This window comes from Oncorhynchus tshawytscha, linkage group LG31 (genome assembly GCF_018296145.1).
Source record: "Oncorhynchus tshawytscha isolate Ot180627B linkage group LG31, Otsh_v2.0, whole genome shotgun sequence".
Lineage (NCBI taxonomy): Eukaryota > Metazoa > Chordata > Actinopteri > Salmoniformes > Salmonidae > Oncorhynchus > Oncorhynchus tshawytscha.
In genome coordinates, this window is record NC_056459.1 from 26,534,032 (window position 1) to 26,557,780 (window position 23,749).

The following is a 23,749-nucleotide window of genomic DNA, read 5'->3' on the forward strand; positions in this document are numbered from 1 at the left end:
AGGTAGGGGTAGAGTTAAAGGCAGAGGTAGAGGTAGAGACAGAGGTGAGAGAGAGGTAGAGATAGAGGTAGAGGTAAATGCAGAAGTAGAAGCAGAAGTAGAGGTAGAGGTAGAGATAGAGGTAGAGGTAAATACAGAAGTAGAAGCAGAAGTAGAGGTAAAGGCAGAGGTAGAGTTAGAGTTAGAGATTATAATCACAGCCGTATATATTCCCCCCAAGCAGACACATCGATGGCCCTGAACAAACTTTATTTGACTCTGTGCAAACTGGAAACCACATATCCTGAAGCTGCATTCATTGTAGCTGGGGATTTTAACAAGGCTAATCTGAAAACAAGATTGTGCAACCAGGGCTGGTAAAACCTTGGATCATTGCTATTCTAACTTCCGCAACGCATATAAGGCCTTCCCCCGCCCTCCTTTCGGAAAAGCTGACCACGACTCCATTTTGTTGCTCCCTGCCTACAGACAGAAACTAAAACAAGAAGCTCCCACGCTCAGGTCTGTTCAACGCTGGTCCGACCAATCTGATTCCACGCTTCATGACTGCTTCGATCAAGCGGGCTGGGATATGGTCCGCATTGCGTCCAACAACAACATTGACGAATACGCTGATTCAGTGAGCGAATTCATTAGAAAGTGTATTGATGATGTCGTTCCCATAACAACGATTAAAACATTCCCAAACCAGAAACCGTGGTTTGATGGCAGCATTCGCGTGAAACTGAAAGCGCGAACCACTGCTTTTAACCAGGGAATGGTGACCGGAAACATGACCGAATACAAACAGTGTAGCTATTCCCTCCGCAAGGCAATCAAACAAGCTAAGCGTCAGTATAGAGACAAAGTAGAGTCCCGGCTCAGACACAAGAGGTATGTGGCAGGGACTACGGTCAATCACGGATTACAAAGAGAAAACCACGTCACGGACCAGGATGTCTTGCTCCCAGGCAGTCTAAATAACTTTTTTGCCCGCTTTGAGGACAATACAGTGCCACTGACACGGCCCGCAACCAAAACCTGCGGACTCTCCTTCACTGCAGCCGATGTGAGGAAAACATTTAAACGTGTTAACCCCCGCAAGGCTGCAGGCCCAGATGGCATCCCCAGTTAACCCCCACAGAGCATGCGCAGACCAGCTGGCTGGTGTGTTTACGGACATATTCAATCAATCCTTATCCCAGTCTGCTGTTCCCACATGCTTCAAGAGGGCCACCATTGTTCCTGTTCCCAAGAAAGCTAAGGTAACTGAGCTAAACGACTACACTCACTTATGTCATCATGAAGTGCTTTGAGAGACTAGTCAAAGACCATATCACCTCCACCCTACTTGACACCCTAGACCCACTCCAATTTGCTTACCGCCCAAATAGGTCCACAGACGATGCAATCTCAACCACACTGCACACTGCCCTAACCCATCTGGACAAGAGGAATACCTATGTGAGAATGCTGTTCATCGACTACAGCTCAGCATTTAACACCATAGTACCCTCCAAGCTCGTCATCAAGCTCGAGACCCTGGGTCTCGACCCCGCCCTGTGCAACTGGGTACTGGACTTCCTGACGGGCCGCCCCCAGGTGGTGAGGGTAGGTAACAACATCTCCACCCCGCTGATCCTCAACACTGAGGCCCCACAAGGGTGCGTTCTGAGCCCTCTCCTGTACTCCCTTTTCACCCACGACTGCGTGGACATGCACGCCTCCAAATCAATCATCACGTTTACAGACAACACTACAGTGGTAGGCTTGATTACCAACAACGACGAGACGGCCTACAGGGAGGAGGTGAGGGCCCTCGGAGTGTGGTGTCAGGAAAATAACTTCACACTCAACGTCAACAAAACAAAGGAGATGATTGTGGACTTCAGTAAACAGCAGAGGGTACCCACCCTATCCACAGAGGGTAGTGAGGTCTGCACAAAGCATCACCGGGGGCAAACTACCTGCCCTCCAGGACACCTACACCACCCGATGTCACAGGAAGGCCATAAAGATCATCAAGGACAACAACCACCCGAGCCACTGCCTGTTCACCCCGCTATCAATCAGAAGGCGAGGTCAGTACAGGTGCATCAAAGCAGGGACCGAGAGACTGAAAAACAGCTTCTATCTCAAGGCCATCCGCCCACAACTGGGTAGAGACAGAGTTGAGAGAAGGTAGAGGTAGTGGTGAGAGGGGTTGTAACAGGGACGGGGTTGTAACAGAGTCATTCCAAAAGCCAACATCTGTGTTTCACTCCCTCTCACCCTTGACCTGAAGTTTTACTAGTTTAATAACAAACACACATGCATTTTAGGACACACACATTCACACAAGCACGCAAAAACATGTGCAAACACACACATACAAATACTGGTAGAAAAAAATACACTAACACAGTTGCACACACACACATGCTTGTGCACACACAGACAGAAACACAAATCAATCAGACTTCCCCCACTCAGAAGCGGAAGTTACACACTGCTGTTCACCTCATCAAAGATGAGAGGGAGAGAGAGAGAGAGAGAGAGAGAGAGAGAGAGAGAGATAAATACGAGAGAGAGAGAGAGATATATAAATACGAGAGAGAGAGAGAGAGAGAGAGAGAGAGAGAGAGAGAGAGAGAGATATAAATACGAGAGAGAGAGAGATATAAATACGAGAGAGAGAGAGAGAGAGAGAGAGAGAGAGAGAGAGATAAATAGAGAGAGAGAGAGAGAGAGATAAATACGAGAGAGAGAGAGAGATATAAATACGAGAGAGAGAGAGAGAGATAAATACGAGAGAGAGAGAGAGAGAGAGATAAATACGAGAGAGAGAGAGAGATAAATATGAGAGAGAGAGAGAGAGAGAGAGATAAAGAAAGAAATAACCCTTTTGGGTTCCAGGTACAACCCTTTTGGTTTCTATCCATAACCCTCTGTGGAAAGGGTTCTACATGGAACCCAAAAGAGTTCTACCTTGAACCAAAAACGGTTCTTCAAAGTGTTCTATGGGGACAGCTAAAGAACCCTTTTAAGTTCTAGGTAGACCCTTTATTTAAGAGTGTAGGTCTACTTTCATCACGCTCCTATCAAACTCTTACTAGGAATTATGTCATGACATTTTAAAAGACAGAGGAACAGTGGAGCTGAGCGACACACACACACACACACACACACACACACACACACACACACACACACACACACACACACACACACACACACACAGCCACGTATACAAAGTGTTTTAAGTCAGAGGGAAGGAATCTGCTCACAGACAGCCTCTTATCCTTCACTTTATTTATGTGGGAGGGGAGAGGGAGAAGAAGAAGAAAAGCAGATGTTTCCATACGTATGTATTTATTTAGAGAGGGATGAGGGGGAAGAATGAGAGAGAGAGAGAGAGAGAGAGAGAGAGAGATTATTGTTTATTTCACTTTTGTATATTATCTACTTCACTTGCTTTGGCAATGTTAGCATATGTTTCCCATGCCAATAAAGCCCCTTGAATTGAATTGAATTGAGTGAGAGAGAAAATAACACTCAAGTGTTGTCTGAAGAAAGTGTGTTGACATAAGAGAACTTTCCATCTCACAACCAACAGTATTATGACTCCTAGTGCAATCAGATCAGATACATATATGTTTATTGTCACATACACAGGATAGGAGCAGCGAAGTGTGCTGTTTTATAGGGTATGCTATATTAGTACAGTGCCAAAGTACAACATGAAAAACTCCCAAAAGGAAAAAGTCTCTTCATTGTATTGGGATCGGAACAGCCTGAGGATGTTTCTCTTGGCAGTCAAAGCTACTGATTTCCTGACCTGCTAAATTCTGTCTGTATATCCAGAGTGACTCAAGACATTATTAACGCTGTGACACATTGAGCACACAACGTCTGCTCTAAAATTACGTGCAGGGGGAGATATACTGTACTAGTCAAGAGTTTGGACACACATACTCATTCAAGGGTTTTTCTTTATTTTTACTATTTTCTACATTGTAGAATAATAGTGAAGACATCAACACTATGAAATAACACATATGGAATCACGTAGTAAGCAAAAAAAAGTGTTAAACAAATCAAAATCTATTTTATATTTTAGATTCTTTAAAGTAGCCACCCTTTGCCTTGATGACAGCTTTGCACACTTTTATTTAACCTTTATTTTCCTATATAAAGGTATGCTTATTCTGCTGGCATCTTGACCCAGTTTATGCCCTCATTTGCAATGCAAACCATAACGAATTACTATGGGAATAAATGGAAGAGGCAAGTGGAAGGGGGGAAAAGTAAGGAACTTCTCTGTCGCCCTGGAGGGCTTGTGAAAACATGTTTTCACCGGGGCTATTAGCAGGACAATAGACACGATGTGGTCCCAAAAACACCTCTCTGGCATAGGGTCCAGCATATCTCTTGATGATGATCGGGCACGGGCCGATTGGGGCTACTCTCTGGCAGATGATTACACGGGCTGATTTATATCATTTACCTTTCATTATTTATTTATTTATCCATATTTTCTCACTGTTGTTCTGTGATCAAAACATAAAATGAACATTTAAATGAAATACTGTAAGAGTCCTGCTTAAGTAGTATTTTAGTATTTTGATACTTTGTGCAAGGCAACTGATCAGCATTAAAACCTTTGTGGATGGAGCCTCCTGAGTGGCGCAGTGGTCTAAGACACTGCATCGCAGTGCAACCTGCATTGCTACAGATGCTGGTTCCAGCCATGACCGGGAGACCCATGAGGCGAAGCACAATTGGCCCAGCATGGGTTAGGGGAGGGCTTGGCCCTCTTAAAACAGGGAGAGAAAATAAGCGTAGCGTGGCTGTGAAATTTTGAATGAAGTGTTTGGTTTTGCAAGAGATGTGTGACGTTTTGCATGTTGTGTGTGTGTATTTTGGGAATTTGTGTGTAGAGTCTACAGAAAAGGAGCCATAGTTTCAGAAATCATGTGGAAGCAATTGTCAAAAACTGTAAATAACGTGCCATAGAATCCTGCAGCAGTCCACAAGGTGTGCTGCAGTATGACGCTGCTTTTACAAGAACAACAACTGTACCTAGGGGGGACCAGGGTACCAGGGGGACCAGGATACTAGGGGGACCAGGATAGGGGGACCAGGGGGGGACCAGGATACTAGGGGGACCAGGGTACCAGGGGGACCAGGATACTAGGGGGACCAGGGTACCAGGGGGACCAGGATACTAGGGGGGGGACCAGGGGACCAGGGGGACCAGGATACTAGGGGGACCAGGATACTAGGGGGACCAGGGTACCAGGGGGACCAGGATACTAGGGGGGGACTTCACCCCAGAGGGGGACCAGGGTACTAGGGGGACCAGGGTCACCCCAGGGGGACCAGGATACTAGGGGGACCAGGATACCAGGGGGGACCAGGGTACTAGGGGGACCAGGATACCAGGGGGACCAGGGTACTAGGGGGACCAGGATACTAGGGGGACCAGGGTACTAGGGTGGACCAGGGTACCAGGGGGACCAGGATACTAGGGGGACCAGGATACTAGGGGGACCAGGATACTAGGGGGACCAGGGTACTAGGGGGACCAGGATACTAGGGGGACCAGGGTACTAGGGGGACCAGGGTACCAGGGGGACTTCACCCCAGAGGGGGACCAGGGTACTAGGGGGACCAGGGTACTAGGGGGACCAGGGTACTAGGGGGACCAGGGTACCAGGGGGACTTCACCCCAGAGGGGGACCAGGGTACTAGGGGGACCAGGGTACCAGGGGGACCAGGGTACTAGGGGGACCAGGGTACTAGGGGGACCAGGGTACAGGGTACCAGGGGGACTTCACCCCAGAGCCAACACTGTTAAGGTTGCCACGTGTATTTACACACAGATTAGCCACAGCAAACCTTGGTTTCACAGACATACTGTTCAAGCAGAGTTCACCTCCACTCACACACTAAGTGACGGGGAAAGAGAGAGAGAGCTGGAGGGAGAGAGAGAGACAGAGATGTAGTGATGGAGGGATGAAGACATACAGTACTCTCTGTGGAGCTGAAGAGATGGGAAAAGAGAGAGTAGGAGGGTAATGAGAGACAGACAGACAGACAGACACAGAGACACATAACGAGAGAGAGAGAGAGAGAGAGAGAGAGAGAGAGAGAGAGGGCAGTAGTAATGATAGAGGGATGAGGACCTACTCTGTGGGGTGAATGAGTGCTGTCTTGCCCAGTCGGAGGATAACAGGCCCTCTGGGGTTACGGATCTTCTTGATTGAAGGAGTCTTGAGCAGGGAGAAGCGCCGCACCAGATTGTAACCTGCATCACATCCATCACAACATGAATCCCCAGGCAAGGCAGACTAATCAGAGAGGAGCCCCAGTAGATCACAAAGGATCAACAAAGGACGTAGTACTGTCTTATGTATTGTGTGTGTGTTATTTACCTGTGATGTTGTGTCTGGCAGTCTGAGGGAACTTCCAGTCATCTACCTGTTGGGAGGGGCATCGCACTTCTGGAGAGAGAGGATGAGAGAGAGGATGAGAGAGAGGATGAGAGAGAGGATGAGAGAGAGGAGAGTAAAAAAAGGGATGAACAGAACAAAATACTGTACATACAGTTCAATACATGCACATCAAAATACACATGAAGAACAAGTAAATGAATGAATGGAAACAGAGCGTGGTAAAAACATGATATAACAACAAATCCTCTGTCCAGTGTCTGTGTTCTTTTGCCCATCTTAATCTTTTATTTTTATTGGCCAGTTTGAGATATGGCTTTTTCTATGCAACTCTGCTTAGAAGGCCAGCATCCCAGAGTCGAGTCTTTACTGTTGGCATTGAGACTGGTGTTTTGCGGGTACTATTTAACCTCTTGAACCTCTGGGGGCAGTATTTCATTTTTGGATGAAAAACGTTCCCGTTTTAAACAAGATATTTTGTCACGAAAAGATGCTCGACTATGCATAAAATTGACAGCTTTGGAAAGAAAACACTCTGAAGTTTCCAAAACTGCAAAGATATTGTCTGTGAGTGCCACAGCACTAATGCTACAGGCGAAACTAAGATGAAATTTCATACAGGAAGTGAGACAGATTTTGAATGCGCTGTGTTCCAATGTCTCCTTATATGGTTATATGGCTGTGATTTGCGCAAGGAATGAGTCTACACTTTCTGTCGTTTCCCCAAGGTGTTTGTAGCATTGTGACGTATTTGAAGGCATATCATTGGAAAATTGACCATAAGAGACTACATTTACCAGGTGTCCGCTCAGTGTCCTCCGTCGAAACTATTGCGTAATCTCCAGGTGCGTGCATTTTTCCATTTTGAACAGAGGAGAAACCAAACTGCCAGGAGTGATTTATCATCAAATAGATATGTGAAAAACACTTTGAGGATTGATTCTAAACAACGTTTGCCATGTTTCTGTCGATATTATGGAGTTAATTTGGAAAAAAGTTTGCGTTGTAATGACTGAATTTTCTGGGGTTTTTCTTAGCCAAACGTGATGAACAAAACAGAGCGATTTCTCCTACACAAATAATCTTTTGGGAAAAACTGAACATTTGCTATCTAACTGAGAGTCTCCTCATTGAAAACATCCGAAGTTCTTCAAAGGTAAATGATTTTATTTGAATGCTTTTCTTGTTTTTGTGAAAATGTTGCCTGCTGAATGCTAGGCTTAATGCTATGCTAGCTATCAATACTCTTACCCAAATGCTTGTGTAGCTATGCTTGAAAAGCATTTTTTGAAAATCTGAGATGACAGTGTTGTTAACAAAAGGCTAAACTTGTGAGCAAAATATATTTATTTCATTTCATTTGCGATTTTCATGAATAGTTAACGTTGCGTTATGGTAATGAGCTTGAGGCTATAATTACGCTCCCGGATACGGGATTGCTCGTCGCAACAGGTTAACGAAGCAGCCAGTTGAGGACTTGTGAGGCGTCTGTTTCTCAAACTAGACACTCTAATGCACTTGTCCTCTTTCTCAATTGTGCACCGGGGCCTCCCACTCCTCTTTCTATTCTGGTTAGAGACAGTTCGCACTGTTCTGTGAAGGGTGTAGTACATAGCGCTGTACGAGATCCTTGGCAATTTCTCACATGGAATAGCCTTCATTTCTCTTGTTTCTGACCATTTCGAGCCTGTAATCGAGCCCACAAATGCTGATGCTCCAGATACTCAACTAGTCTAAAGAAGGGCAGTTTTATTGCTTCTTTAATCAGAACAACAGTTTTCAGCTATGCTAACATAATTGCAAAAGGGTTTTATAATGATCAATTAGCCTTTTAAAATTATAAACTTGGATTAGCTAACACATCGTGCCATTGGAACACAGGAGTGATGGTTGCTGCTAATTGGCCTCTGAATGCCTATGTAGATATTCCATGAAAAATCAGCAATTTCCAGCAACTATAGTCATTTACAACATTAACAATGTCTACGCTGTACTTCTCGTCAATTTGTTATTTTAATGGACAAAAAAATGTGCTTTTCTTTAAAAAACAAGGACATTTCTAAGTGACCCCAAACGTTTGAACGGTAGTGTATATACGGTGGCTTGCGAAAGTATTCACCCCTTTGGCATTTTTCCTATATTGTTGCCTTGCAACTTGGAATTAAAATGTACATGCCTACCACTTTGAAGATGCTAAATCGTTTTTATTGTGAAACAAACCAGAAATAAGACAAAAAAACAGAAAACTTGAGAGTGCATAACTATTCACCCCCCCAAAGTCAATACTTTGTAGAGCCACCTTTTGCAGAAATTACAGATTCAAGTCTCTTGGGTTTCAGATTCAAGTCTCAAGTCTCAAGTCTCTTCAAGTCTCTATGTCTCTATAAGCATGGCACATCTAGCGCCTGAGATTTTTGCCCATTCTTCAAGGCAAAACTGCTCCAGCTCCTTCAAGTTGGATGGGTTCCGCAGGTGTTCAGCAATCTTTAAGTCATACCACAGATTCTCAATTGGATTGAGGTCAGGGCTTTGACTAGGCCATTCCAAGACATTTAAATGTTTCCCCCGAAACCACTCAAGTGTTGCTTTAGCAGTATGCTTAGGGTCATTGTCCTGCTGGAAGGTGAACCTCCATCCCAGTCTCAGATCTCTGACAGACTGAAACAGGTTTCCCTCAAGAATTTCCCTGTATTTAGCGTCATCCATCATTCCTTCAATTCTGACCAGTTTCCCAGTCCCTGTCGATTAAAAACATCCCCACAGCATGATGCTGCCACCACCATGCTTCACTGTTTGAATGGTGTTCTCGGGGTGATGAGAGGTGTTGGGTTTGTGCCAGACATAGTGTTTTCCTTGATGGCCAAAAAGCTACATTTTAGTCTCATCTGACCAGAGTTCTTCCATATGTTTGGGGAGTCTCCCACATGCCTTTTGGCGAACACCAAACGTGTTTGCTAATTTTTTTCTTTAAGCAATGGCTTTTTTCTGGTCACTCTTCTGTAAAGCCCAGCTCTGTGGATTGTACGACTTATAGTGGTCCTATGGACAGATACTCCAGTCTCAGCTGTGGAGCTTTGCAGCTCCTTCAGGGTTATCTTTGGTCTCTTTGCTGCCTCTCTGATTAATGCCCTCCTTGCCTGGTCCATGAGTTTTGGAGGGCGGCCTCCTCTTGGCAGGTTTGTTGTGGTGCCATATTCTCAAACATTTTTAATAATGGATTTAATGATGCTCCGTGGAATGTTCAAAGTTTCTGATATTTTTTTATAATCCAACCCCGATCTGTACTTCTCCACAACTTTATCCATGACCTGTTTGGAGAGCTCCTCGGTCTTCATGGTGTCGCTTGTTTGGTGTAGCCCCTTGCTTAGTGGTGTTGCAGACTCTGGGGCCTTTCAGAACAGGTGTATATATATTGAGATCATGTGACAGATCATGTGACACTTAGATTGCACACATGTGGACATTATTTAACTAATTATGTGACTGATGAAGGTAATTGGTTGCACCAGTTCTTAATTAGGGGCTTCATAGCAAAGTGTGTGAATACAATATAATACAATATAATTTTTCATTTATTTATTTAAGTATTTTGTTTTATTTCACTTCACCAATTTGGACTATTTTGTGTATGTCTATTACATGAAATCCAAAAATAAAAATCCATTACAGGTTGCAATGCAACAACATAGGAAAAATGCCAAGGGGAATGAAGACTTTTGCAAGGCACTCTGTACCACCCTCCTATCCCTCTCCTACAACCACCTACCCCTCTTCTACCCCCTCCTACCCTTCTCCGCCCCCTCCTACTCCCCTACTAACCTCTCCTACTCCTCTTCTAATCCGTACTCCTCTTTCCTACCCCTCCCCTCCCCTCCTCCTCCTATTAGACTTCCATTCAGGGATTTAGAGGCAGAATTAAGACATAGACCTGATGGTGTAGAAGCCATCAAGACTGGTAGGAGGGTGGGGTGGGGGGACTACTGACAGACTGATGAGAGAGAGAGAGAGAGAGAGAGAGAGAGATGAAGCAACATGAATTGGAGGAAAAGGGAGGTAACAGAGGAGGAGACGGGAGAATGAAGGGAGAGAGGGGAAATGAAGAAAATAGGGAGAACAAAAGTTGGGAAAGAGGCAAAATGCCAAGAGGAGGATGAGGCAGGGGGAGAATGGCAGACTAGAGACAGGGAAGAAAAGGAAAGGAAGAGGAGAGAGAGAGGGAGGAGAAAGCACAAAAATAAGTACTAGATGTTAGGAAAAGGAGGAGAGAGGTGGAGAAAGTTATCACTGGAGGACATGTTGCCATCTTTGTACATACTAAAGATCCAAAGCGCTCAATACCACTGAAGAAGAAGACTATATGGCTGACTCCAAGGCACTCAAACCAGATCCGTATTGTCCAGCCACTGACAACTGTTTGCAGTTTGTGATAGCAACAGTTGCTGGATTACCTTAAACCAGCTGAGACTCTATTCCTATTCCAAAATTCCCAGGTTTTCCAACAATCCCAGTTTAAAATCAGAAAGGAATAAGCAAGAGATCTGGAATCCTCCAACCAGGGTTTCTTGAAAAAGATTCTTAGGAATGTTACCTGAATTTTGCAACCACAGAGGACCATGTAGCACACCATACTGTTAGAGCTCTAGATCCTGCTACTGTTCCAAACATCAAGGACCCTGTCTGTCGGTCTGCCTGCCTGCCTGCCTGCCTGCCTGCCTGCCTGCCTGTCTGTCTGTCTGTCTGTCTGTCTGTCTGTCTGTCTGTCTGTCTGTCTGTCTGTCTGTCTGTCTGTCTGTCTGTCTGTCTGTCTGTCTGTCTGTCTGTCTGTCTGTCTGTCTGTCTCAGTCTGCACTGCAGCTGTCTCGGTTGTAGCTGCGCTCCATTGAAGCAGGCTGTTTCTGTTGCTTTTTCTGTTCCCTGTTCCCTAGAGCTTGGCAGCATGGTTTATTACGGGCAGGGTTGGAAGGGTGCTCAGAGCAGCGGAGAGAAGGCGGAAGAAGGAGGAGAGGAGGATGGGAATTCTCTGCTTTATAAGGTGGCATTCCACTGTAATTGGACTGGGCTGCAGATCAGTTGGAGGGTTGGTTGTGCACACATAGATACACATAAACACACACACATTTACAAGTACATTCAAGGGTGCATGCACGCACACACACACACACACACACACACACACACACACACACACACACACACACACACACACACACACACACACACACACACACACACACACACACACACACACACACACACACACACACACACACACACACACACACACACACACTCAACCCTCAATTTTGGACAAGGAGATCAGTGGGATCAAGGAGAAAGTTTTGGTTCTGCCAGTAGCACTGCTGGTACCACTTAAACTGCATAGTGGGAGCAGAGGTGCACACTGGGTAATGTAGATAATGACGTGATAGGGGGAACAATTAGATGTAGTGCAAGGGAGAAGGAGAAAGAGATATATGTTTGAGAGAGAGAGAGAGAGAGAGAGAGAGAGAGAGAGAGAGAGAGAGAGAGAGAGAGAGGCTAATAGACAAAGGAAAACAGAGTTAGAGTGGGGGGAGAGGGAGAGAGAAAGGAGGGAACATTCCTGGTAGTTTTCCAGAGACAAAGAGTGGGAGAGGGGAGATGGAGAGGAGTGGAAACATTTGAAGATTTGAGGTCACATGTTTTTCCTTAGATTTTAAAGCTCCCTTTTAACATCATTGGTCCCTCTCAGTTACAGCACACACACAAACATACACAGGAGCCCTCCCCCACATTTTCCTTATGATAATCACATTGCAGTGCACGATAGGCCAGAAAAGTCCATGATAGAGGATACACCCCTCCCACATTTTGCATGAACATTTCCTGGGTGGAACTAATACAGTTCTGAATGCTGGAGCTTCTCTGTGCGTGGTCCCTTCTTCATTCAGTTCTCTCAACCTTCTGCTGATGTCAGCACATTACTAGCCAGTTCTGGAGTTTGAGACGGCACAGGAGGAGAGCAGGGAGATGGTTGGGTATTGAAACTGACAAAGTGCTGTAGCTTCAATTTATGTCAAAGTGCTTTCTTCCACCCACCACCAGGGTCTCAGGGGAGCAGCGAACTGGCTCAGCCCCAGATGAAGCACTCTGGCTGGGCTCTCCAGGGAGCCTCTCCCCCTGAGCTGCGGAAGCTCTGGAGGTATTGCCCCAGGAAGAATATTATTGATGGGAGAGATGTTATGTAATATATTCCATTTATGGGTGGTCCTGGCTGTCTGATAGATAATAAACCCACTACAAGACCATGTGGGAGTTGTCACAGCTATGGATATATAGACTGACACACACACACACACACACACACACACACACACACACACACACACACACACACACACACACACACACACACACACACACACACACACACACACACACACACACACACACACACACACACACACACACACACACACACACACACACACACACACACACACACACACAGGGAGGGAGCCCGACAGCCTATAGACTCATAACAGAGTAATGAATGGGTTATAGAACATACAACCACATACTACAAGCACATGAACCTTTAGACCACAGCTAGGCCTGACAGCTACCAACTCAACCACACACTCAGGCGTGGTCACGCACAGACCCACAGACACCGACGGATACACACACACACTTTCAAACACACACTCAACCAGCCACAGAGCTCTAGCAGACTAGGGTTGCACTTGATTCTGATTAAATACACATTGCAATGCTGTATGTCAGTGGAACTCAAGCTTCACCCTTTTCAAATTCAGACACAGAAGTCAGAGAATTCAGAGATTTTGACAGTCAGACTGAACAGAAATGGAAGTCTGGAAGGTCACACAAAACACTCAGATAGATGAAACACCACCACAGATGGAAGTCTAATGAAAGGATCAGAGCCAGAAACATCATTTGAAGTAGAATTCTGAAGTAGAGGCAGCAGACATGAGAAGGAGATAGTACATTCTACTACTGACAAACGGCTTGGAACACGTTGTATTTATCGGTTTACCAGACTCTACCTCGTGGAGAAAATAGACTCACCTTTGGATGATGTCACCAGGTCCCATGACCAGAGGCTGAGGGAGAGCAGAACCAGGAAGGAGCTGAGATTCCTCATGGCACACTCCTCTGGATATACACACACAACTCAACTGCTACCTGGGAGAGAGGGAGGAGGGAGAGAGAGGGGGAGAAGGGGATATGGGGTGGGATAGAGAGATATAGAGGGAAGGGAGGTGGAGAGATATATAGAGGAAAGGGATGTAGAGAGAGAGAGAGAGAGAGAGAGAGTCAACATTATCAAACAACACTGTGATTGGAGAACACATTGTAAGAAACAGGCGGTACACGACCACGTCAACTCCAAGAAAACTCAACTAGATGTATTGGTGTTGAACTGGGAGTTGCAGGTTTGAATCCCACATCCAGCTACCGTCAGAATTAGCTACCATTTTCACCCCTAAGTGTCCTGATTATGGTAATAGCTAAATCAGAGGAAATGTGTTAATGATGAGGTTGAAAATGTGATGAGGCACAGTCAATGTATATGAATTAGCCAACCGATGGCCAGTATTCATATGGGAGAAAGGTCACTCCGTGTAGTCTGATGATCCTCATTATAGCCATCTGGACATCACTGGGACTGGAAACAGACACACACACACTTCTCACACTGCGAGACATTACGCTATACTCAGCTATACCAGTTATTTGCAACCCCAATGAATCAGTCAAACCCGTGTTTTTTTCTAACACAACAACTAATTTGACCTTTCAACACAGCTGGAGACAATCAGTTGGAATGAGTATGAATGTGCAGTAGATTGTTCCCTGACACAGCAACAGGCAGCCTCAGTAAGTTAATAACTTTCAGCCCCAACAGAGATGGCCGCCTCGCTTCGCGTTCCTAGTAAATTGTGCAGTATTTTGTTTTTTTTATGTGTTATTTCTGACATTGTTACCCCAGGAAATCTTAGGTTTTATTACATACAGTCGGGAGGAACTATTGGATATAAGAGCAACGTCAGCTCACCAACATTACGACCAGGAATACGACTTTCTCGAAGCGGATCCTCTGTTTGGCCACCACCCAGGACAATGGATTGGATCCCAGCCGGCGACCCAAAACAATGGAGCCGCAGAAGGGGCAGACGAAGCGGTCTTCTGGTCAGGCTCCGCACCGCTCCCGACCATACTACTCACCAATGTCCAGTCTCTTGACAACAAGGTAGATCAAATCTGAGCAAGGGTTGCCTTCCAGAGAGACATCAGAGACTGTAATGTTCTTTGTTTTACGGAAACATGGCTCACTCGAGACACGCTAACGGAGTCGGTACAGCCAGCTGGTTTCTTCACGCATCGCGCCGACAGAAACAAGCATCTCTCTGGTAAGAAGAAGGGCAGGGGTGTATGCCTTATGATTAACGAGACGTGGTGTGATCATAACAACATACAGGAACTCAAGTTCTTTCGTTCACCTGACTTAAAATTCCTCACATTCAAATGCCGACCGCATTATCTACCAAGAGAATTCTCTTCGATCATAGGCAAAGTCGTGTATATTCCCCCCCAAGCAGACACATGGACGGCCCTGAAAGAACTTAATTCGACTCTGTGTAAACTGCAAACCACATATCCTGAAGCTGCATTTATTGTAGCTGGGGATTTTAACAAAGCTAAACTGAAAACAAGGCTCCCTAAATTCAGCATATAGATTGCGCGACCCGGGCTGGCAAAACCCTAGATCGTCGATATTCTAACTTCCGCAGCGCATATAAGGCCCTCCCCCACCCTCCTTTCGGAAAAGCTGACCACGACTCCATTTTGTTGCTCCCAGCCTATAGACAGAAACTAAAACAGGAAGCACCCGCACTCAGGTCTGTTCAACGCTGGTCCGACCAATCGAATTCCATGCTTCAAGATTGCTTCGATCACGTGGATTGGGATATGTTCCGCATAGCATCAAACAACAACATTGATGAATACGCTGACTCGGTGAGCGAGTTTATTAGCAAGTGAATTGGTGATGTTGTACCCACAGCGTCTATTAAAACATTCCCCAACCAGAAACCGAGGATTGATGGCAGCATTTGCGCAAAACTGAAAGGGCGAACCACTGCTTTTAATCAGGGCAAGGGGACCAGAAACATGACCGAATACAAACAGTATTTATTCCCTCCGCAAGGCAATCAAACAAGCTAAGCATCAGTATAGAGACAAAGTAGAGTCGCAATTCAACGGCTCAGACACAAGAGGTATGTGGCAGGGTCTACAGTCAATCACTGACTACAAAAGAAAAACCAGCCCCGTCGCAGAACAAGATGTCTTGCTCCCAGACAGACTAAACAACTTATTTGCTCGCTTTGAGGACAATACAGTGCAACTGACACGGCCAACTACCAAAACCTGTGGGCTCTCCTTCACTGCAGCCAACGTGAGTAAAACATTTAAACGTGTTAACCCTTGCAAGGCTGCATGCCAGACGGCACCCCCAGCCGCGTCCTGAGAGCATGCGCAGACCAGCTGGCTGGTGTGTTTACGGACATATTCAATCAATCCTTATCCCAGTCTGCTGTTCCCACATGCTTCAAGAGGGCCACCATTGTTCCTGTTCCCAAGAAAGCTAAGGTAACTGAGCTAAATGACTACCGCCCCGTAGCACTCACTTCCGTCATCATGAAGTGCTTTGAGAGACTAATCAAGGATCATATCACCTCACCCTACCTGACACCCTAGACCCACAGCAATTTGCTTACCGCCCAAATAGGTCCACAGACGACACAATCGCAACCACACTGCACACTGCCCTTACCCATCTGGACGGGAGGAATACCTATGTAAGAATGCTGTTCATCGACTACAGCTCAGCATTTAACACCATAGTATCCTCAAAACTCATCAAGTTCGAGACCCTGGGTCTCGACCCCGCCCTGTGCAACTGGATCCTGGACTTCTTGATGTGCCGCCCCCAGGTGGTGAGGGTAGGTAACAACATCTCCACCCCGGTGATCCTCAACACTGGGGCCCCACAAGGGTGCGTTCTCAGCCCTCTCCTGTACTCCCTGTTCACCCACGACTGCGTGGCCATGCACACCTCCAACTCAATCATCAAGTTTGCAGACGACACTACAGTGGTAGGCTTGATTACCAACAACGACGAGACGGCCTACAGGGAGGAGGTGAGGGCCCTTGGAGTGTGGTGTCAGGAAAATAACCTCACACTCAATGTCAACAACACAAAGGAGATGATCGTGGACTTCAGGAAACAGCAGAGGGAGCAGCCCCCTATCCACATCAACGGGACAGTAGTGGAGAGGGTGTGAAATTTTAGGTTCCTCGGCGTGCACATCATGGACAAACTGAAATGGTCCACCCACACAGACAGTGTGGTGAAGAAGGTGCAGCAGCGCCTTTTAAACCTCAGGAGGCTGAAGAAATTTGGCTTGTCACCAGAAGCACTCACAAACTTTTACAGATGCACAATCGAGAGCATCCTGTCGGGCTGTATATGGCAACTGCCCACCGCCTGGTACGGCAACTGCTCTGCCCATAACCGTAAGGCTCTCCGGAGGGTAATGAGTAGAGGTTGACCGATTAATCGGAATGGCCGATTAATTAGGGACGATTTCAAGGTATTTTTGGGTGCCGATTTGACCATTTTTTATTTTATAAAAAAAAAAGTAATACCTATATTTAATCTTTATTTAACTAGGCAAGTCAGTTAAGAACACATTCTTATTTTCAATGACGGCCTAGGAAAGGTGGGTTAACTGCCTTGTTCAGGGGCAGAACAACAGATTTTCACCTTGTCAGCTCGGGGGATCCAATCTTGCGACCTTACAGTTAACTAGTCCAAAGCAATAACGACCTGCCTATCTCTCGTTGCACTCCACAAGGAGACTGCCTGTTTCGTGAATGCAGTAAGCCAAGGTAAGTTCCTAGCTAGCACTAAACTTATCTTATAAAAAACAATCAATCATAATTGCTAGTTAACTACTGTCACGTTCTGACCCTAGTTCTTGTGTTATTTGTTTGTTTTAGTTGGTCAGGACGTGAGTTGGGTGGGCATTCTATGTTTTGTGTTTCTAGGTTGTTTTTCTGTGTTCGGCCTAGTATGGTTCTCAATCAGAGGCAGGTGTCGTTAGTTGTCTCTGATTGAGAATCATACTTAGGTAGCCTGGGTTTCACCGTTGTTTTGTGGGTGATTGTTTCCGTGTCTGTGTTTGTCGCCACACAGTACTGTTTCGGTTTGTTCACGTTTATTGTTTTTGTATTCATAGTGTTCAGTTTGTTTTTTAAATAAACAACCATGGACACTTACCCGCCGCATCTTGGTCTGATCCTTGCTACACCTCTTCAGAGGAAGAGGAGGAAAACCTTTACAGAATCACCCACCAACCAAGGACCAAGCGGCGTGGTAACAGGCAGCAGCAACAGCGGCCGAAGACACAAGACTCCTGGACGTGAGAGGAAATCCTAGACAGGAGAGGACCCTGGGCAAAGCCAGTGGAATATCGCCGCCCCAAAGTGCAGCAGGAGAAGCAGCAGCGGCAGCAGCAGCAGGAGAGGCAGCAGCAGGAGAGGCAGCAGCAGGAGAGGCAGCAGCAGGAGAGGCAGCAGCAATGTCAGGATTCCTGGACATGGGATGACATTTTGGATGGCAAGGGTTGCTACACATGGGAGGAGATCCTGGCTGGTAGGGATCGCCTACCATGGGAACAGGTGGAGGCAGCGAGGAGAGCAGAGGCAGCCGGAGAGAGGAGCCAACGATACGGGGGAAGGCGACTGGCAAGGAAGCCCGAGAGGCAGCCTCAAAAATGTATTGGGGGGGGCACACAGGGAGTGTGGCTAAGCCAGGTAGGAGACCTATGCCAACTTCCTGTGCTTACCGGAGAGCGAGAGGGACCGGGCAGGCACCATGTTATACTGTGGAGCGCACGGTGTCTCTAGTGCGGGTGCATAGCCCGGTGCGGTACATTCCAGCTCCTCGTATCGGCCGGTCTAGAGTGGGCATCGAGCCAGGTAAAGTTGGGCAGGCTCGGTGCTCAAGAGCTCCAGTGCACCTGCACGGTCCGGTCTATCCAGTGCCACCTCCACGCACCAGCCTTCCGGTGGCAGCCCCCCGCACCAGGCTGTCTCTCCGTCCTTTGTCTACAGGTGCTCCCACCTGTCCAGCGCTGCTAGAGCCTTCCTTCTCGCCAGCGCCCCCAGATTCTCCCGTCTCTCCAGAGTTGCTAGAGTCTCCTGTCTGTCCAGAGCTGCTAGAGTCTACTGTCTGTCCAGAGCTGCTAGAGTCTCCCATCTGTCCAGAGCTGCTAGAGTCTCCTGTCTGTCTAGAGCTGCTAGAGCCTTCCTCCTCTCCAGAGCTGCTAGAGTCTCCCGTCTGTCCAGAGCTGCTAGAGTCTCCCGTCTGTCCAGAGCTGCTAGAGTCTCCCGTCTGTCCAGAGCTGCTAGAGTCTCCCGTCTGTCCAGAGTTGCTAGAGTCTCCTGTCTGTCCAGAGCTGCTAGATTCTCCCATCTCTCCAGAGTTGCTAGAGTCTCCTGTCTGTCCAGAGCTGCTAGAGTCGCCAGTCAGCATGGAGCCGCCAGAGCCGCCAGTCAGCCAGGAGCCGCCAGAGTCGCCAGTCAGCCAGGAGCTGCCAGAGCTGTCAGCCAGCCAGGAGCTGCCAGAGCCAAGAGACTGTTAAACAGCCATCACTAACATTGAATGGCTGCTGCCAACATACTGACTCAACTCTAGCCACTTTAATAATGGAAAAATGTATGTAATAAATGTATCACAATGCCACTTTATATAATGTTTACATACCCTACATTACTCATCTCACATGTATATATACTGTACTCTATACCATCTACTGTATCTTGCCTATGCCGTTCGGCCATCACTCATTCATATATATTTTTATGTACATATTCTTATTCATTCCTTTACACTTGTATGTATAAGGTAGTTGTTGTGAAATTGTTAGGTTAGATTACTTGTCAGATATTACTGCATGGTCGGAACTAGAAGCACAAGCATTTCGCCACACTCAAATTAACATCTGCTAACCATGTGTATGTGACAAAATTTGATTTGATGGACATGTTCTCTGTGTCACACACAATCACATACACACGACACATACAACACACACACACCTCAAACTTTAACCACATACCACCCCTATGTTTACAGGTACAACGAAACCCTGAAGCCAGACAGACAGATAGACAGACTGGGAGTCTGACATGTGTATCATCTATGTGTCTGTACACACCTGTCTAAAGATGTGGAATTACCCACAAACCCCTGGGACAGAGTATGGTGGTGTTTTCAATTCCATCCCGGTGTTCCCCATACAGTGCACTACTCTTGACCAGAACCCTATCTGTGGTCATCTAGGATAATGGACTGAGTCCTCCACAAAAGAACTAGCTGCAAGGCAATGAAAGAACATACTGTCTAATCCTTATAGTTTAGGCCTAGTTTGAGATCCATCCAACTCTAACAGTTGGCATACATAATACATTAATGCCAAAGGGATAGCCTATCCTGGATAGATCTAAGTATTCAAGGGAAAAAGTATGCATACATCTCAAGTTGGCTATCGGCCAAGTATGTATGGGGTCCTCAACGGCCCCTAAATCCTGAATTTTCCTTGCAAATAGAGTGAAGGTCAGAAGGGGCCATGTTAACAGGCAACATGCCCACATTCATTAACATGTCATTAACATGTTATTAAAATGTCATTAACATGTCATTAACAAGCTCATGTCCAAGTCACCGTCTGTCTATGCATTTGGCCTCGACACACAGAGACAGTAACAACAGACAGTGTGCATGTCTCGTCACACAGAGACAGTAACAACAGACAGTGTGCATGTCTTTGGCCTCGACACACAGAGACAGTAACAACAGACAGTGTGCATATCTTTGGCCTCGACACACAGAGACAGTAACAACAGACAGTGTGCATGTCTTTGGCCTCGACACACAGAGACAGTAACAACAGACAGTGTGCATGTCTTTGGCCTCGACACACAGAGACAGTAACAACAGACAGTGTGCATGTCTTTGGTCTCGACACACAGAGACAGTAACAACAGACAGTGTGCATGTCTTTGGCCTCGACACACAGAGACAGTAACAACAGACAGTGTGCATATCTTTGGCCTCGACACACAGAGACAGTAACAACAGACAGTGTGCATGTCTCGTCACACAGAGACAGTAACAACAGACAGTGTGCATATCTTTGGCCTCATCACACAGACACAGTAACAACAGACAGTGTGCATGTCTTTGGCCTTGTCACACAGAGACAGTAACAACAGACAGTGTGCATGTCTTTGGCCTTGTCACACAGAGAAAGTAACAACAGACAGTGTGCATGTCTTTGGCCTCGACACACAGAGACAGTCAGCCCTGGCAATACTTATTCTCTCTCTCATTCTTCCTCTCGTTCCCATGCGGTGAGTGTGTTCTAACAGCTGGCTGTAGCAGATCAAGGCAGTATTAGCCTAGCGTAGATTGCTGCTCTGTGCCAGCCTGAGTTCAGGAGGGACTGTCTCTCTGTCTGTGGAGAAAACATAGGAGAGCAGGGTGTATTCATTTCAGTGATTCTATTACAAAATGTTTTGTCTGTTGCAAAAAAAAATCATTTTGCAACAGTAACAGTTAACAAAACGTTTTGCAATGAAAACAAGAGTTTCTATTGGACAAATTCAGATAGGTCCCTCCCCGTTTTGTTTCCGTTTACTCTGTATGCTTCTGTTTGATTCTTAAATGGTAAACGTTGCAGGACGTCATGAATACACCCCAGGAGAGAAGAGGACATGAATACATCCGCATACTACAAACACATAACCTTTACACACACACACACACAGACACACACACACACACACACACACAAAAGACAGGTGAGTGTCAAACAAACATTGAGTTATATTGAATATACAGTGGGGAGAACAAGTATTTGATACTCTGCCGATTTTGCAGGTTTTCCTACTTATATTGTATGATTTTTAAGTAATTCATTAGCATTTTATTGCATGACATAAGTATTTGATCACCTACCAACCAGTAAGAATTCCGGCTCTCACAGACCTGTTTGTTTTTCTTTAAGAAGCCCTCCTGTTCTCCACTCATTACCTGTATTAACTGCACCTGTTTGAACTCGTTACCTGTTTAAAAGACACCTGTCCACACACTCAATCAAACAGACTGAATGGCCAAGACCAGAAAGCTGTGGAAGGACATCAGGGATAGAATTGTAAACCTGCACAAGGCTGGGATGGGCTACAGGACAATAGGCAAGCAGCTTGGTGAGAAGGCAACAACTGTTGGCGCAATTATTCGAAAATGGAAGAAGTTCAAGATGACGGTCAATCACCCTCGGTCTGGGGCTCCATGCAAGATCTCACCTCGTGGGGCATCAATGATCATGAGGAAGGTGAGGGATCAGGCCAGAACTACACGGCAGGACCTGGTCAATGACCTGAAGAGAGCTGGGACCACAGTCTCAAAGAAAACCATTAGTAACACACTACGCCGTCATGGATTAAAAATCCTGCAGCGCACGCAAGGTCCCCCTGCTCAAGCCAGCGCATATCCAGGCCCGTCTGAAGTTTGCCAATGACCATCTGGATGATCCAGAGGAGGAATGGGAGAAGGTCATGTGGTCTGATGAGACAAAAATAGAGCTTTTTGGTCTAAACTCCACTCGCCGTATTTGGAGGAAGAAGAAGGATGAGTACAACCCCAAGAACACCATCCCAACCGTGAAACATGGAGGTGGAAACATCATTCTTTGGGGATGCTTTTCTGCAAAGGGGACAGGACGACTGCACCGTATTTTCGGGAGGATGGATGGGGCCATGTATGGCGAGATCTTGGCCAACAACCTCCTTCACTCATTAAGAGCATTGAAGATGGGTCATGGCTGGGTCTTCCAGCATGACAATGACCCGAAACACACAGCCAGGGCAACTAAGAAGTGGCTCCGTAAGAAACATCTCAAGGTCCTGGAGTGGCCTAACCAGTCTCCAGACCTGAACCCAATAGAAAATCTTTGGAGGGAGCTGAAAGTCTGTATTGCCCAGCGACATCCCCGAAACCTGAAGGATCTGGAGAAGGTCTGTATGGAGGAGTGGGCCAAAATCCCTGCTGCAGTGTGTGCAAACCTGGTCAAGAACTACAGGAAACGTATGATCTCTGTAATTGCAAACAAAGGTTTCTGTACCAAATATTAGGTTCTGCTTTTCTAATGTATCAAATACTTATGTCATGCAATAAAATGCGAATTAATTACTTAAAAATCATACAATGTGATTTTCTGGATTTTTGTTTTAGATTCCGCCTCTCACAGTTGAAGTGTACCTATGATAAAAATTACAGACCTCTACATGCTTTGTAAGTAGGAAAACCTGCAAAATCGGCAGTGTATCAAATACTTGTTCTCCCCACTGTATATATTTTTGTAATAACATCAATAAAAGCGCTGTATAATCTTGTTGCACTGTTTGTATAGGGTGTGTGTGTGTGTGTGTGTGTGTGTGTGTGTGTGTGTGTGTGTGTGTGTGTGTGTGTGTGTGTGTGTGTGTGTGTGTGTGTGTGTGTGTGTGTGTGTTTGGTTTTACTATCCTTGTGGGGACCAGAAGTCCTCAAATGATAGTAAAACAAGGAGTGGGGACATTTCGTTGGTCCCCACAAGGAAAAAGGCTATTTTAGGTTTAGGGGTTAGGTTTAGGATTAGGGTTATAATTAGGGTTACAGTTAGGGTTAAGGGGTAGGTTTAGGAGTCAGGGTTAGGAGTTTGCAGTTAAGTTTAAGGTTAGGATTAGGTTATGGGTTAGGGTTAGGTTTAGGGTTAGAGAAAATAGGATTTTGAATGGGAATCAATTGTTTGGTCCCCACAACAACAGTAAAACATACTTTTGAGTGTGTGCGTGTGTGACAAGCCCATTAGTATGTGTCTGTGTCTATGCATCTGTTGTGTGTTAACTCCAGCTACTCTTGGAAGAAGGATTTCGGTTACGTCCACCTCACTTAGGGGCTGATTCAGACATTATGCCTCAGCATTTGGTATTCAAACATACCTTATTCAGGTAACACACTCTGCAAATGTGGCTACATTGCGCGCTCTGAATAGATGTAATTTAAACAGCTGAAAACCCCTCCGGGCCACTTGCTGGCCAACATATTTTCCCGTGGACTTTTCATTCAATGGGGGTTTCAGTACATTTAGCTTTTAAGTCATCCCTTTAAATACAGTGTATAATTTTGACGACAGACTCGCTAGAATATATCAAGAGGGATT

At 46.0% G+C, this 23,749-nt stretch overlaps 1 protein-coding gene across 3 annotated transcripts in view; it reads right to left on the bottom strand.

Moving 5' to 3' along the window:
• LOC112234289 (collagen alpha-1(XVI) chain) overlaps positions 1-23,749 on the bottom strand; it is a 148,934-nt gene that overhangs the window by 119,267 nt on the left and 5,918 nt on the right. For 2 of the 3 annotated variants that reach the window (XM_042310029.1, XM_042310027.1), the window contains exons 2-4: positions 13,485-13,601; positions 6,396-6,464; positions 6,151-6,268 (exon numbers count right to left, since the gene is read on the bottom strand). In XM_042310029.1, the coding sequence (XP_042165963.1) occupies positions 6,151-6,268; positions 6,396-6,464; positions 13,485-13,560 (263 nt within the window). In that variant the 5' untranslated portion in view covers positions 13,561-13,601. The remainder of the gene's footprint in view (positions 1-6,150; positions 6,269-6,395; positions 6,465-13,484; positions 13,602-23,749) is intronic. The other variant, XM_042310028.1, reaches the window with a different exon arrangement.